This window comes from Perca flavescens, chromosome 12 (assembly GCF_004354835.1).
Source record: "Perca flavescens isolate YP-PL-M2 chromosome 12, PFLA_1.0, whole genome shotgun sequence".
NCBI lineage: Eukaryota > Metazoa > Chordata > Actinopteri > Perciformes > Percidae > Perca > Perca flavescens.
In genome coordinates this window covers 2,879,833-2,895,650 of record NC_041342.1, presented here as the reverse complement: position 1 = coordinate 2,895,650, position 15,818 = coordinate 2,879,833, and the positions used below count along the sequence as shown (strand labels likewise).

The following is a 15,818-nucleotide window of genomic DNA, read 5'->3' as shown; positions in this document are numbered from 1 at the left end:
GGTTTGGGGGCATGCTCCCGTAAGATTTTTTTTGTTTTTAACCCTTAAATCATGACTTCTTGTGAGTTTTGGGGAAAGAAATAGACAGATTGAGACATGCAATTATGACAAACTATCAACAGATTTAAGGCATCTGCTGTGAAAAAAGATGGAAACTACAAAGCATGATTATTGCAGCACACACTGGGGGAAGGGGACTGAGTGCCCAGGGCCCTCATGTGAGGAGGGCCCAAAAATATGCTAGAATTCATAGCTTTGGCTGCAGGAAGGGGCCCATAGAAAATGCCTTTCACAGGGCCCAGAATTTGGAGCTACACCCCTGCACATACCTTAAATGGTAAAATAAGCCTTAACATATTTTTAGACAAGATTATTCATGTTTTTTTCTGCTGTTGATTTTCAACTTTTTCATCTAATCTAATAATGCCTCTGAACCAGATGGGGAAAACACAACATCTCTTTTTCTTAAGAGCCTAGTCCTCCATGAAATGCATATGTAAATATAATGTGAATGGAATGTTTTAAGTGTTTTTGCCCGTATAATATATGTCCACTTTCTCACCTGGTTCTTCCAGGTCCCTCTCTTTGTCCACTCTCTCTCCATCCTTCTCTCTCTCTCCCCATCCTCCTCTCTCCCTCTATCTCCTTCCCTCCGTCCTATCACTGACAATCACATACAAAACATTTTGTAATCAACTAGAAAATAATCTTCAAATAAAATAGAAAATAAAACACAGTAGTCCTACCATATACATGTCTTATAGGCTACCTAGCCATTTTCTCACCTTGTTCATCTTGCTCTCTCTGCCCTTCTCCCTCTCTATTCTCCTCGCTCCTTTGTGCTGTCAACCAGAAGGCAAATGTAATCAACTAATCAACAGAGAATGCATTGTGTAGGCTACCAAAGTAGAGCTGATGAAGGTCCTGCTACTCCCGAAAACATGTCTTTTCGCTTTTTTCTTTTATTTGAGCCGCTTGGGTAACTTTTTTTCATTTTGGCGTTTAGACCATTGACATAACACAAAGGTTTAGACCGTTTAGACTCGTCTTTCTCCGTCTCCGTGTACTTCCCATTTCTCCTGTCACCGTTTATCTTTGGCGGCGCACTGTGGGACGGACTAGTCCATTTCATTGTGAAAGTAGGGGGTGCTGACCTCTCTCAGCAAGCAGGGCGCCTGCAGCTGCTGGGGGCGCTGATCTGCCAATTCCCCACACAGTGAAATGATAGAAAACAGAAAAACGCTTCGCAGCACGCTTCGCAGCACGCTTCGCAGCACAGAGGATTATTTATATAAGGAGAATAGAATTGGTCCGAGCACTGAGCCTTGAGGAACGCCATGGCTAACTTTAGCGTACTTGGAGGGTTTATCGTTAATATTATCAAATTGCGATCGTTCAGAGAAAGAGGACTTAAACCAGCTTAGTGCGATTCCTTAAGTTAAGTGGCTGCCCGGTTCGCCCGTGCCAAAAACCGCCACTACTTTGAGCACTAAACGATCTCACATTATCACAATAAGGACTTTATTTTCAGGGGTGCTGAGCCTAGTGACGCCTATGCCAAGAGCTCTTCTACGTATGATGGTGCTTGACCATTTAGAGCTTTGTAGGTCAGGAGAAGGATTTTAAATTCAATCCTGGATTTTACAGGAAGCCAATGCAGAGAAGCTAGTACAGGAGAAATATGGTCTCTTTTCTTAGTTCTTGTCAGGACACGTGATGCAGCATTCTGGGTCAGCTGAGTCTTAAGGGACTTATTTGAGCAACCTGGAAGTAACGAATGCATGGACTAGTTTTTGAGGTTTGTTTTAAGTGGGCGTTAAAGGATATATCCTGATCAAAACTAACTCCTAGATTGCTGACAGTAGTGGTGGAGGCCAGGGCAATACCATCTAGGGTAGCTATATCTTTAGATAATGAAGTTCGGAGGTGCTTGGGTCCCAGCACAATAACTTCAGTTTTGTTTGAGTTTAACATCAGAAAATTGTAGGTCATCCAGGATTTTATATCTTTAATGCACGCTTGAAGTTTAGCTAACTGATTGCTTTCGTCTGGCTTAATTGACAGATATAATTGGGTGTCGTCTGCGTAACAGTGAAAGTTAATTGAGTGTTTCCTTATAATATTGCCTAGAGGAAGAATATATAAGGAGAATAGAATTGGTCCAAGCACTGAGCCTTGAGGAACGCCATGGCTAACTTTAGCGTACTTGGAGGGTTTATCGTTAATATTATCAAATTGCGATCGCTCAGAGAAATAGGACTTAAACCAGCTTAGTGCGATTCCTTTAATGCCAACTAAATGTTCTAGTCTCTATAACAGGATGGTATGGTCAATAGTGTCGAATGCAACACTATGATCTAATAAGACAAGTATGGAGAAAAGTCCTTTGTCAGCAGCAGTGTTAAGAAATCTCTAAAAGACGTGTTGGTTCTGATTTCTGGAGGAAGGAGGAGAGGCTGGGGTCAAATTGAAAGTTAAGCAAAAGGTTTAATGAAACTGCATGAAAACGACAAGACAAAACATATACACTGTAAACAGCGGACTGCAAACATGCTTCCCCTTTCGGGTCACAGTTCGCAGTCCCGTGACATGACAAAACAAATGTTACACTGCAGCTGACAGCGGACTGAATCCATGCATCTCCTTGTGGAGTCACATCGAAACAGTCTCGAATCTTTCCCCTGCTCCCACATTTATTCCTGTCTCTCAGGATAAGGACACACCTTTGAATTTCAAGTCACAGACTAAAGTTGTTTATCATGGAAGTGTTGATTATACTCAAGTTTACAGAGTTTGCATTTCCTTTGTTCTAACCCAGACTTGGCACCAGGAGGTTGGAGACTCAAAGAGACGTTTCTCTTCATATGTTAATAGTTGGTTTTAACCTAATCAATTTAACCAAAGACAGGAAGAGAGGGGGAGAAAAAGGGTCTGTCTTTACTTATTGTTTACAGAGACAAAATGTGGTGATTGTGATGACCAGATCAGTCTGGACCTATTCTTTACATTCATATACATTCATTCCTATTTTCATAACCCGGTTACAGCATACAATTTATTACTTAAAACATAAAACATACATAGTTATTAAAATCAACATTGTTACAACTTTATTTAACTCAACAGCAGTTAGAAGGTCGTTAGTAATTTTCACCAGTGCAGTCTCTGTGCTATGATGCATTCTAAAGCCTGACTGAAAGTCTTCAAATAGTCTATTTCTATGTAGAAAGTCACACAATTGGTTAGCGACTACCTTCTCAAGGATTTAGAGCCTTCAAGTCTCTTGCCCTCATTAAATCTGTGTTTGTTCCCAAACCCAGATAACTGTCTTGGTCTACAGACTTTCACTTCATCTAATGTGACTGCAAATCAGACCAACACCACCTCTGCTGCAACTGAGTTCTGGGAGTGAGTTTAACTTCTTTATCTACAGTTGAAAATTAGCCGACTGGCTAACACTGGTGCATTTACAGAAATGTTGATTAATGTGCATTGTCCTAATATAAATAAATAAATCTTCTTCTTCTTCTTTTAAGGAGCCATAATTAAAATGTAAATTATTGTATCACTATTTCACTTTTGATGCTTTAATGCCATGTTTTTCATTCTATGATTTCATGCTACATTAGGACAGATTTCAGTTTTTTTTAAATTGTGGTTCTTCAAATACTTAAAAATTAAAGCTTTCTAAAGTTGATGTACTAAGTACTATGAAAATGTTAAGGATTCTACCTGGTGTTGGGTTTTTGATATTGGTTTAAATTTTTCAATTTTGCAAAACACGAAAGCTTTAACTTATAAATTTAAGTATTTCCAGTGACAGTATTACACATTTCCTGAGTTGTGACAAAGTTCAGAGACATTTGGAAAGAAAACAAATAATTGACTATTCATAGTAACATGAATAATATGTTAGAGGCAACAATAACAAATGGGTTTTTTTTCCATAAAAAGTTCCATAACCTCAAATTATGTTTCAAATGTCCTTTACCGTTTTCCAAATTTCCAACGGCTATTGTGGTTCAATGTAATGTCAAATTGTTAGTAAGTAAACTGAGTAATTTTATCACATTACACATCCTTACTTCCCACGTCCCTCTTCATCTCTTTGTCTCACATTATATGCACCTGTTCAATTCCCCCTCTCCTCAGACGGCGTGTGCTGGGCGTGTCTGGAGGCATTGAGGAGCTGGGCAGTGTGAGATGGGAGCTGGCTTTGTGTCTTCTGGCCTGCTGGGTGATCTGCTACTTCAGCATCTGGAAAGGTGTCAGATCTTCTGGAAAGGTCAGTGGAAATAATATTTTATAAATATATAAACAGTGCTTTTTCAGTATTACAGTATCTCTGTAGAGAGAAGCGATTATTTCGCACATTACGCTTTGCAAGTAAACTCTTCTTTTGTCTTTTGTACCAGCAAATTCGTAACAAAATATTATTTGAGTGAAGAACAGAGCTAAATCATTGATTTGATGGCTCTCAGTGGAGAGTAATTACCTGATGGGCTGCAGGTGTGACCGGTGCCATGTCCTGAACTGGATTATACACTCCCTCTATCACTTCCCCCAGTCTGAGTTTAGGGACTCGCCCCCTGTGCCACACTTTCTGTATTTGTGTTGCATGTAATCATCAACAACATTTAGTGATTACTTTTCTTTAACAACTTTCTTTTCATTTAAGGTAGTGTATTTCACAGCCACGTTCCCCTACGTGATGCTCCTGATACTGCTGATCAGGGGCTTGACTCTACCTGGAGCTCGGGAAGGGATCTACTACTACCTGTATCCAGACCTGAACCGCCTGGCTAACCTGGAGGTGACTAGTTTATTTGAATCCCCCCTTTTGAATTACTTGGGTATTGGCAACTGTTTGATCAAAACAACAATGGTAGATTTGATAGAGAGACTGTTCATCCAATCACCTGCTAGATATTTTTGGAAATATGGCCTTTTTCAAACCGTTTCCAATGACAGCTCCTTAGATGGTTCTGTTGATATAATACATCCATACTTCTGTGTTTACAAACCATCTGTTGCAGCATTAAAGCAGTTTTTTATGCTTCTGCATCGAATCGATGGCGTAACCCCGCAGACCCCTCTGCGTCCACGCCAGACCTTCTTTATAAACACTCCGCAGAACCATAAAACAAGCTTTAGGTGGGCATGGTTGTCAAATTCTCTGTTCTGGAAATGTACCAAATTTGATGGATGCTGTCCTCTACTGTTTTCATATCAGAAAGGGGGTTTCAGACAGTGTTGGATGATCTGACATGGAATATGTTTTATGCATACTGCAGCCTTAATTTAGATACTGTATTGTGTTGGGTTTGGTTCACTGACTGGGAAATGGATGGCTCTTTGGTGACATCCTCCCCCTGAGTCCTCCTATTCATCAAGTATCTCAGAACTACTGCAAGGAAGAACACTCTATACTTCAGTATATTATACAACTTTTCTTACATTGCAGGTCTGGATAGAAGCAGGATCTCAAATATTTTTCTCCTACAGCCTGACTGCAGGGACTCTGCATGTCCTGGGCAGCTATAATGAGTACAACAACAACTGTTACATGTAAGTATAAGTCATATATGACAAGAACTTTGACATCATACTATGTTGGTTCAGAAGAAGCCATTTCCTTTGCAAGTATGCATAGGAATGTCTTCCTTTTGACAAGAGACTTTCTGTCTTTCTGTGGCCTCTAGGGACTGCTTTTGGCTCTGTCTGCTGAACAGTGGGACCAGTTTTGTTGCTGGATTTGTCGTCTTCTCTGTACTTGGATTCATGGCTCAGAAACAGGGTGTTAGTGTTGACACTGTGGTAGAGTCAGGTAAAGTATATTCAAAGATTTCATCATATGCAATGTTTAGGATCCAAGTATATCATCCAGAGTTGAAGGCAGTGTTCTACAAAGTAACATAAATTTGTATATAGCTTAATGTTATCACGTCTCTCCTCGTTCACTTCACAGGTCCAAGTTTGGCCTTCATTGCTTACCCTCAGGCAACAGCTCTGATGCCTTTTCCACAGTTCTGGACAGCCTGCTTCTTCCTGATGCTCATTCTGCTGACTATCGACACACATGTAATACCATTTGTCCCATTACCTATTGACAAATAATAGATGTTTTTAAGACACACATGAAAAAGTTCATTTTATTCTGTCCCCAGTTTGTGATAGTGGAGAGTTTTATCACCACGGTGACCGATTTGTTTCCAAAGTGGTTTCGTGCACCATTGAGGCACGAGATCTTTGTCCTCGCCGTCTGTGTCTCCAGCTTCCTCATACAGCTTACCTTGGTTACAGAGGTGAACACATGAAAAACACATTTAAAAAATTAAACACATTTAATTTAAAAAATGTCATCAAAATGTTGTGTTTTATTTACATTTTTTTGCTTTAGGGAGGAATTTACATATTCCAACTCATTGACTTCTACGGCTCTACCAGAGTCAGTCAGAATTTTATGGCTATTTGTGAATGCCTGGCTGTGGGCTGGATATTTGGTGAGTCAGATTACTTATTATTTAAAGCATAAAGACGGTGTTAGTCTATATATTTTGCTATTGTCAGCAATCCTTTAAAAAGACCAAAATCAATAATGTAGGAGTCCTTCTCTCGGTACGTTCTCACTTCCTGATCCTGTCTGTGGCTTCCAGCCCCAAACATATTGGTTGTTACTGAAGATGTAAATCTTAAAAAAAAAAATCTAACTAACTTTATAAAAAGGCTCAGTTATTAAGTTACACAGTTGCTGAAAGTGGGGGCAATAGTGCATTTGTCTGTGACATATGTTCAAACCCAATATCAATATTTACAGAAATATTCCTAAATTGAAAATGTTAACTATACCATAAAAAAGATCTGATAGCTTTGTTCAGAGAAATCACATCAGCTGAATGAGAGCAAATGTTTGAGTCACTTTAACAGATACTCCAGCTGTCTGGATCACACTGTTGTGTCTGTAGACAGTAATATTGACTAAATGGACCATTTGGTCTTCCATCAGGTGCTGACCGCCTTTCCGACATCATAGAGGACATGACAGGACAGAGACCATCAATTTTCTTTAAACTCTGCTGGAAATACTTCATTCCTCTTCTGTCACTGGTGAGTCAGACACATTTCTTTGTGTCAACCAATGCTTTTACATTCTTGTATTAACTTTGCTATTGACTTGCTGGATTATTTTGTGTGAATTTAACATTTTCACTTTCTAGCATCAGCAGATCTTGCCTGAACTAATCTGCGACTCTGGCTTTTGCAATTCCTAAACTATCTTTTGGAGCATTTGTGCCATTTAATGATACATAACATCAATGTTGTGTTTGTCTTACCAAAACCCACTATTTTACAGATCACCTTAATCCTGTACCTGATTGATTACAAAGCCCTCAAGTTTAACGACTGGTACGTTTACCCTGACTGGGCGTATGCTCTAGGATGGACCATGACCCTCTCCTCTGTTCTCATGGTGCCACTGTGGGCAGCTGGACAGATGTGTTTGACAGCAGGAACCTTCAGACAGGTCAGTGTCCATCAGTTTAAACAGTATGCTGTAGTCAGTGATGGAGTACTCAAGTCGCTGTTCTCTGGACTCTTAACTTGACTTGGACTCGCAAACTCATGAATTGGACTCGCCCACTGATGACTCGGACTCGGACTTGGACTCGAGGATTTATGAAATAGTCCTCGGAAGTTGAATGTTTCTGCCTACTTTCATGTGTAATAGATCATACAAATTTGATATACAGTATAATATTGATATATTTGAGATATATATATATATATATATATATATACAGTACAGGCCAAAAGTTTGGACACACCTTCTCATTCAATGTGTTTCTTTATTTTCATGACTATTTACATTGTATTTCCATTCTCACTGAAGGCATCAAAACTATGAATGAACACATATGGAATTATGTACTTCACAAAAAAGTGTGAAATAAGTGAAAACATGTCTTATATTTTAGATTCTTCAAAGTAGCCACCCTTTGCTTTTTTTGGTAACTCTGCAAACCCTTGGTGTTCTCTCAATGAGCTTCATGAGGTAGTCACCTGAAATGGTTTTACCTTCACAGGTGTGTTTTATCAGGGTTAATTAGTGGAATTTTTTCCCTTATTAATAAAAAAGCAAAGGGTGGCTACTTTGAAGAATCTAAAATATAAGACATGTTTTCAGTTATTTCACACTTTTTTGTTAAGTACATAATTCCATATGTGTTCATTCATAGTTTTGATGCCTTCAGTGAGAATCTACAATGTAAATAGTCATGAAAATAAAAAGGAAACGCATTTGAATGAGAAGGTGTGTCCAAACTTTTGGCCTGTACTGTATATATTAGGGCTGTTGGAATATAATTCGAATAGTAAAAAAATCAATACTATTTGAATGCTGAAATTACTATTCGAATGTGACTTTTTTTATAAATATGTTGGCTAACGTTAGCCAATCTCCCTCTTCTTGCCTTGGACTACCCGCATGTGTGATTCATGTTACGTCTTATGAACAATAACTTAGTGGTAGTGAGAAACACAAGGGATTGTGAGGTCTAAGATAACTTTAGTACAACATTACGGAGCTAACGTTGCGTACCGAGTAACGTTAGTACAACATTACGGAGCTAACGTTACATACCGGGTAACGTTAGCACACGGGGGAGTGACAGGCTGCGGCTGGTAATCATAAGAAGGACGGGAAATAGTTTTAACATGACTCCACCGAGCCAAAGAACTTATCTTAACATTTGTTAGCTTGTTCTTGTTTTCTAACTGCATCGCGAGGTATAGTAACGTTAGCGTGGCTGGGAGATTCATGAAGACAGCTAAAGGTAATGTTAGCTTCCCTACAGCTGTCAGAGTTAGCTTCTACTTCATATATTACATATTAATAGCTGTATTCTCAGTAACGTCACGATCTGCAAGAAACAGGTTGCTTATAAATCACAAAAATAGTTGTAATAGTCCTTTACAATAGTAGTGAGTAGTAGTTTGGCTTAGTTATTAATGCCGTTAGAATTGTTACTTACCTAGCTAGCTAATTTATGGCAAAATGTTTCGGCTGTGCTTTGTAACATGTTGTCATTGTGCTAATTGAGCACCATTAGCCTTTACAATAGAGTCGCTTCACTACAATTGTTGATAATGTTTCATTACTCTGTTAATTTGTGTTTGTCGTTGTGTGCGTGGTGGAAAATTAATGTAAACAAAGTTGCGTGCAGGTCCCCTCAAGGCAAGGCTAATGTTGGATGCCCCTCTAGTGGTCGGAAGGTGTAACAACAAACACATGTTTGTAATGCCATCGACAATGCATAAGCCTGAGTAGTGTAGTACATATTATTTATTTGCAATTGAGCATTAAATATTCAAATATTATTCAAATATTTAAAAAAATATCAAATGGAATTCGAATGGTATTATAAAGGAAGATTGACACCTCTAATATATATATATATATATATATATATATATATATATATATATATATATATATATATATATATATATATATTTATATTAGTGCTGTCAAACGATTAAAATATGTAATCGCGATTAATCGCATTAATGTCATAGTTAACTTGCAATTAATCACAATTAATCGCACATTTTTATCTATTTTAAATGTCCCTTGATTTCTTTTTGTCCCATTATTTTTTCTCATTTTAATGCTCTTATCAATATGATACGATACTTTTAAAACGGTGCCTGAACAGAAAGATATATATATTTAAAAAAGGAGCACCTTGTTCAATTGTATTTGTCTGTTCTGTATGTTCAAAAATATAAAACAATAAAAAGTTGATCTAAAAAACACAAATTGAGCACAAAACGGTAAAAACAACTACTGGTTGGGAAAAAGGCATTTTACAATTACAGTGAATGCACCACAAGGCTGGCGAGGCGAGCAACATGACATCATGACTGTGTTTTTCAGACAACGACAGCTCCAGTCCGGTGTTGGAATCATCTCCAGTGAAATACAGACAGCTGCTAGCTAACGGTAGGCTAACGTTACCTGCTGCTAAGTGTAGTGTTGACTGAACTCCTGTGTGGCGATGTTTCAGTTCCCTCTAACGTCCGTTTTCGGAGCATCAGAGAGAAGCAGAGGCATTTAAGTGGCACCTAAATAAGGCACCGAAATCCTCGTTGCTATTCAGTCCGGTAGATAACGGTTGTTAAGGCACCGGTGCCGTATTAGCACCGGGTCTTGGACCCCATTCAAAACGGCGATTTTCGTCGAAAAGCGACTAGTTTGCAGGTATGTACTACTCTTTGGCCGGCTCGCAAGCAAGTGCAAACAAGTGTGTGCAGCGTGCATGTTGTTTTGTTTCCAGTCTAGTTAGATCCGGTGTGGTGTTGTAGTTTTTCTAACGTTACTAGTTGTTGCAACAGCATGTGAAAAAACTACAAAGTCTGCTGGGCCCAAAAGAACGTTAATCTTGCGATAAAAAAATTGACGCCGTTAAAATGGGTTTGCGTTAACGCCGTTAATAACGCGTTAAACTGACAGCACTAATATATATATATATATATATATATATATATATATATACTGTATATATATTTGATGTATTTATTTAGTCTGTTTCATGCAGGGGTATGGCGTGTGTCCTTCACCTGCGACTGTAGTTCATGATGGGCCCGTGCCCCCTACTACTTGTTCACATTTGAAAGATGCAGAGCGATGCACCCCGGGTTGGGAAGTTCGCCTTCACAGATTTTACATCCAATGCTGGCATAGAGCACCGCTAATTGTATCATTTGTGGATGCACAATTGGAGAAAAGACTTGGCCACGAACGCTGGTAGTAACTCGACCTGGACTTGCATTCTTTTTAGTGACTGGGACTTGGAGACGGACTCGAACACTGGGGACTTGAGACTTGACTCGGACTCGACGGTTGGTAACTTGACTACAGTACCAGCTATAGCAGATTATTGCAGCTGCTGTTTTTGGTATTGGTCGATCAGCATGTCCCAAGAGTGTAAAAGCTGGCCTAAAATGTCTCCTGTAATTTTCCTAATGATTTTGGTAGTGTGTTAAAGTGTAACTCTTGCCAAAATGCAACCTAGGGTCTTTTTGTGAATGTACACGAGTCAAACTTTCGTTTAAAAGCATATTTAGGATGGAAGCGCCACTTTTAAGATTTACCGTATTTTCGTTTTTCGGTCAAATGGCCTTTTGAATGGGAGTGCTAGGAGAGCACTTTTATGCTAGCTTCAAAATAGCTATTTTTAAAACACTAAGAAGGCTCAACACAACATGAAACGTTGCTCGAAGTATCACCAGGGGCTCTACACCTTAATGAAAGCATTGACAACATTGTTTGTGTATCCAGAGTTTACTTTACATTTTGTAAGTTGATTTCCGAATGCAACGTAACAGGGAGGAGAGTAAGGGCCGTTATATACTAGACGCAGCCAAGGTGGCGCGCGTCATCGTGATGTAAAAATTATGTAATACTCAGCTGGCGCGTCCGATTTATGGCGCGTGAGCCGAGGTCGCACACGGCTCTTTTTTTCAGCGGCGCGCGACAAAGCGGAAACAGGATGCCTGAATGAGTTCACTGACAACCGGATGCTAGGACTCTCAGAGTGACTACAATTCTGTCTGGTAAACTTACCGGGTTAAGATGAGCTCTTTTATGTTGAATAAAAGGCTTGATCCGACGAAGTAGGTCCTTGAATCAAATCGAAGCATTGATGGCAATGCTGCTGCCAGTTCGGCCGTAGAAAAAGCAACGTCGGTAACCTTTGCTCATTAGCGCCACCGCTGTTCAGGAGAAGACTGCAACTAGTGCAGGTACAAATAGTCAGAGATTTCATGACGTCACATATGCACGCGCCAGCTCGGCTGCGGTTTCTGTAAAACACGCTTAAAGATGGAAAGCTCCTAAAGCTTTGTTCCATATAAATGCACGGATAATTTGTTGTTTTGTCGTTAGTGAAAAACAATACTGACCACCGTTAAAAAAGGAGCCTCATATGGAGTCTGTTCAGTCGCTTTCTGATATCGACTCGTTTTGACTGCCGAGGTGGTAGCGGCCGGAAACAAAGAGAGCTACGGTGAGTTGTTCAAAACCTTTCTTTTTACTAGCCTAAACTCTGGGTACACAAACAATGTTGTCAACGCTTTCGTTAAGGTGTAGAGCTCCTGGTGATACTCTGAGCAACGTTTCATGTTGTGTTGAGCCTTCTTAGTGTTTTAAAAATAGCTATTTTGAGGCTAGCATAAAAGTGCCCCTATCACTCCCATTCAAAAGGCCATTTGACCGAAAAACTAAAATATGGTAAATCTTAAAAGTGGCACTTCTGTCCTAAATATGCTTTTAAACTTTTTAAAGTTTGACTCGTGTACATTCACAAAAAGACCCTAGGATGCATTTTGGCCAGAGTTAGGCTTTAACTTCCTGCTGTTGTTTGTTCCTATGTTCCAGCGTTTGTCTGTCCTCTGTCGTCCTGCTGAAGATCCAGCCTGGCAGAGGAGAGCCATGGGAGAGGAGGGAACAACTGTTGAACTGAGGACGTCTGCAGTGACCACTTAGTGTGAGCTGCAAAGTCACATTAACAAGACGTTTCAAGAAGTTTCCTCTGTCATTAGGTCATTTATTAAATGAGTTGCACGCCGGTTTGGGGCATTTTATTGGTCTTTTAGTCAGAATAGTATAATCATCATTAAGTCAAGTATTACTGTGTACTATTCTTGTATCCCTTTCCTCCTCGTATTTAATGTTGCTTCAGTCATCATCACTTATTTAATCTCTCACCATTTGATTTAAATCAGTCTTAAAGTGTCCTGATTACTTGTGTCAATTATGATCTTTTCATTTACTTTCTCATATCACTCTATTCTAGTTATATATGTGCATTATTGTAAATAATAATCAATATACAGTACAGGCCAACAGTTTGGACACACCATCTCATTCAATGCGTTTCCTTTTTATTTTCATGACTATTTACATTGTAGATTCTCACTGAAGGCATCAAAACTATGAATGAACACATATGGAATTATGTACTTAACAAAAAAGTGTGAAATAACTGAAAACATGTCTTATATTTTAGATTCTTCAAAGTAGCCACCCTTTGCTGTTTTATTAATAAGGGAAAAAATTCCACTAATTAACCCTGACAAAGCACACCTGTGAAGGTAAAACCATTTCAGGTGACTACCTCATGAAGCTCATTGAGAGAACACCAAGGGTTTGCAGAGTTATCAAAAAAAGCAAAGGGTGGCTACTTTGAGGAATCTAAAATATAAGACATGTTTTCAGTTATTTCACACTTTTTTGTTAAGTACATAATTCCATATGTGTTCATTCATAGTTTTGATGCCTTCAGTGAGAATCTACAATGTAAATAGTCATGAAAATAAAGAAACACATTGAATGAGAAGGTGTGTCCAATCTTTTGGCCTGTACTGTATATAAACATGAGAGTTGTTTGGACTCTTGCTAAGAGTGGATCTACTTCCTGTCTGGAAATACATGTAATGTATTTCTAACCCATGTTCTCTCAAATGCTGCACAATACTTTAATAGTAATTAATAATAATGAAATCCTCACCTGTCTTTCTTTTTTGTTTGACGAAGCAGAAACACATGATGAAGATGGTGATGCACCAAACAACCACAGAGCACACCACAGGATTCATCACATCATGAAATGCTTAAGCATGTCTGATTTCCAATGATGAATATTAGTTTTGCACACTGAGATATGGAAAATGTACACAAAGAATATAATACTAGTAAATGTTTTGGTTACCTCAAAAAGAAACTCTGGTTCCATATTAGAAAAAACTAGTTCTTTGAATGGTATGTTCAGGGGCGTAACAAAGGCATTCTCTATGGGCCCCTCCCCACAGCTATTCATTCTAGCATCTTTTTGGGCCTTCCTTACTCTAGAGGTACCCATTTCCACCCCCCAGTCTGACACCCCTGGGTATGTTCTTTTTTTGGAGTAATGTTGCCTTTAATAGCCAGTGTATTTCTGAAGTAAAATTGGCTCTCCCTCTGTTTAACTCTTGCGGGGCATCTACTAGTTTTCATGGATTCTAAAATGAAAACCAGTAATGCAAAACTTTACTGTAATGTAGGGCTAAATGAGGGGGGGGATGATGAATGTAGGAAATTGATGAATGATAGGCAAGGCAAGGCAGCTTTATTTATATAGCACATTTCAGCAACAGGGCAATTCAAAGTGCTTTACATAAAACATTAAAGAGCAGTTAGAAAACAATTAAAAAACAATAATAAGCAAATTAAAAACATTAAAAGACAAGAATAAAATTGATAGTGCAGTATAAGAATAAAAGTTACAGTGCAGTATAAGAAATTAAAGTTAATAAAATAGATTATTTAAAGAAAAGCAACATCAAAAAGATAGGTCTTTAGCTTAGATTTAAAAGAACTGAGAGTTGCAGCGGACCTACAGATAGACACCAACTGCTTAAAATATCTTTAAAGTCTGGCTTGATTACAGACAAGAAGAATTCACCTCAATGAGAAACAAAGCAAGGCATATATTAATCAGACAAAACAAACAGGACAATGAAGAATTAGAACTCCAAAATACCAAATGTCAAAAATCTTATCACTGTAGCTTCTAATTTCAACATTTCTTCTTAAATTCTGTCAATGGGATGACCTTGCTTTTTACTTAACTGATGTTACCCATAGTCTAGTCTGGCTCAAAAGATGGGACAAAGCCTGACCCGTGGCGGTTCTACCTTTGTTGACATGAAAAGACCAAAGCTGTCTCTTAATACTTTCCAACATTCCTCTTTAACATGCGTATAGGATGAGTGTTGGCGGCCTGGGGGTTAAAGAATAGATTTTTAAGTTTTTCTTAAAACAATTTGTAGTAAATGAATACACCTTGACTTACGTATTTACATGCACTATAGCTACCTGTAGTGTGTACAGTATGACCTGAGTACTACTAGCTAATCACTTCCTATCAACATGCTGCTCACTGATGTGTTTTTAACAAGATGTTGCTCATTGATGTGTTTTTGGAGGAAGAAGATTTATCAGGCTGTGGTTTGGGTCTTTAAAATGATTTATTGATTAAAAAATACAGACTATCACCAGCGTTTTATTCCTTTGAAGACATTTGGCTTCAAGGCGCAGAGGATTTTTTTTTTTTTTTAAAGTGCTCGTGCTGCCCCCAATGCGTCAGCCCAGGGCGGCTGCCCGCTTCGCCCATGCCAAAAACTGCTACTGACCGTCACTGCATCCGGGTTAAGCACCACCCAGGACAGTTGCACTGAAAAAAAAAAGTATTTTGTCCCACGTGATCAGAATGTAGCTAACTTTTTTTCTCTCTTACTTATTTCTTGTCAAACCAACACATGTATTGACATTAGACTGTCTATTAAAATTGTGTTAATTTAACTTTTTTTTTCTTCACAGTAATATGCATTTATTGTGTAACGTTAAGTAACTTTATCATCATCATCATTTAGACTGTAACTGCAACTTGATTTTTTTAAAGCTAGTATTGTGTAAAGGTATTATGTAACTTTAAGGCAATTTCATCATGTCCCTGGTACCCGAGTGGAGTCTCTAAATCTAACATGATTTGTTAAAGTTAACTCTATCCAAATGTATTGTAGCCATTGGTTCCTTGTTGTGTGTGTAAATACAGTTTTATGTTGAAATGATTTGCATTGACAAAAAAGGCAGAGTCAGAGTTCTGTACTCAAAATTGTCTATATTGAGTATTAAAACTTAGAATGTACCAATTTTACCCAAAACGAATGACTCCGTGCAGTCACAGACAGATCAAAAATCTTAACCTGTGCATCGA

General features: G+C 38.5%; 1 protein-coding gene across 1 annotated transcript in view; it reads left to right on the top strand.

The window, feature by feature from the left end:
* LOC114565153 (sodium- and chloride-dependent GABA transporter 3-like) overlaps positions 1–13,686 on the top strand; it is a 25,325-nt gene extending 11,639 nt beyond the window's left edge. The window contains exons 4-15 of the mRNA XM_028593041.1: positions 3,321–3,408; positions 4,153–4,285; positions 4,679–4,813; positions 5,465–5,568; positions 5,703–5,827; positions 5,969–6,081; positions 6,168–6,305; positions 6,401–6,503; positions 7,007–7,107; positions 7,355–7,525; positions 12,440–12,548; positions 13,601–13,686. Of these exons, the coding sequence (XP_028448842.1) occupies positions 3,321–3,408; positions 4,153–4,285; positions 4,679–4,813; positions 5,465–5,568; positions 5,703–5,827; positions 5,969–6,081; positions 6,168–6,305; positions 6,401–6,503; positions 7,007–7,107; positions 7,355–7,525; positions 12,440–12,547 (1,319 nt within the window). The 3' untranslated portion in view covers position 12,548; positions 13,601–13,686. The remainder of the gene's footprint in view (positions 1–3,320; positions 3,409–4,152; positions 4,286–4,678; positions 4,814–5,464; positions 5,569–5,702; positions 5,828–5,968; positions 6,082–6,167; positions 6,306–6,400; positions 6,504–7,006; positions 7,108–7,354; positions 7,526–12,439; positions 12,549–13,600) is intronic.
* The last annotated feature ends 2,132 nt before the right edge of the window (positions 13,687–15,818 follow it).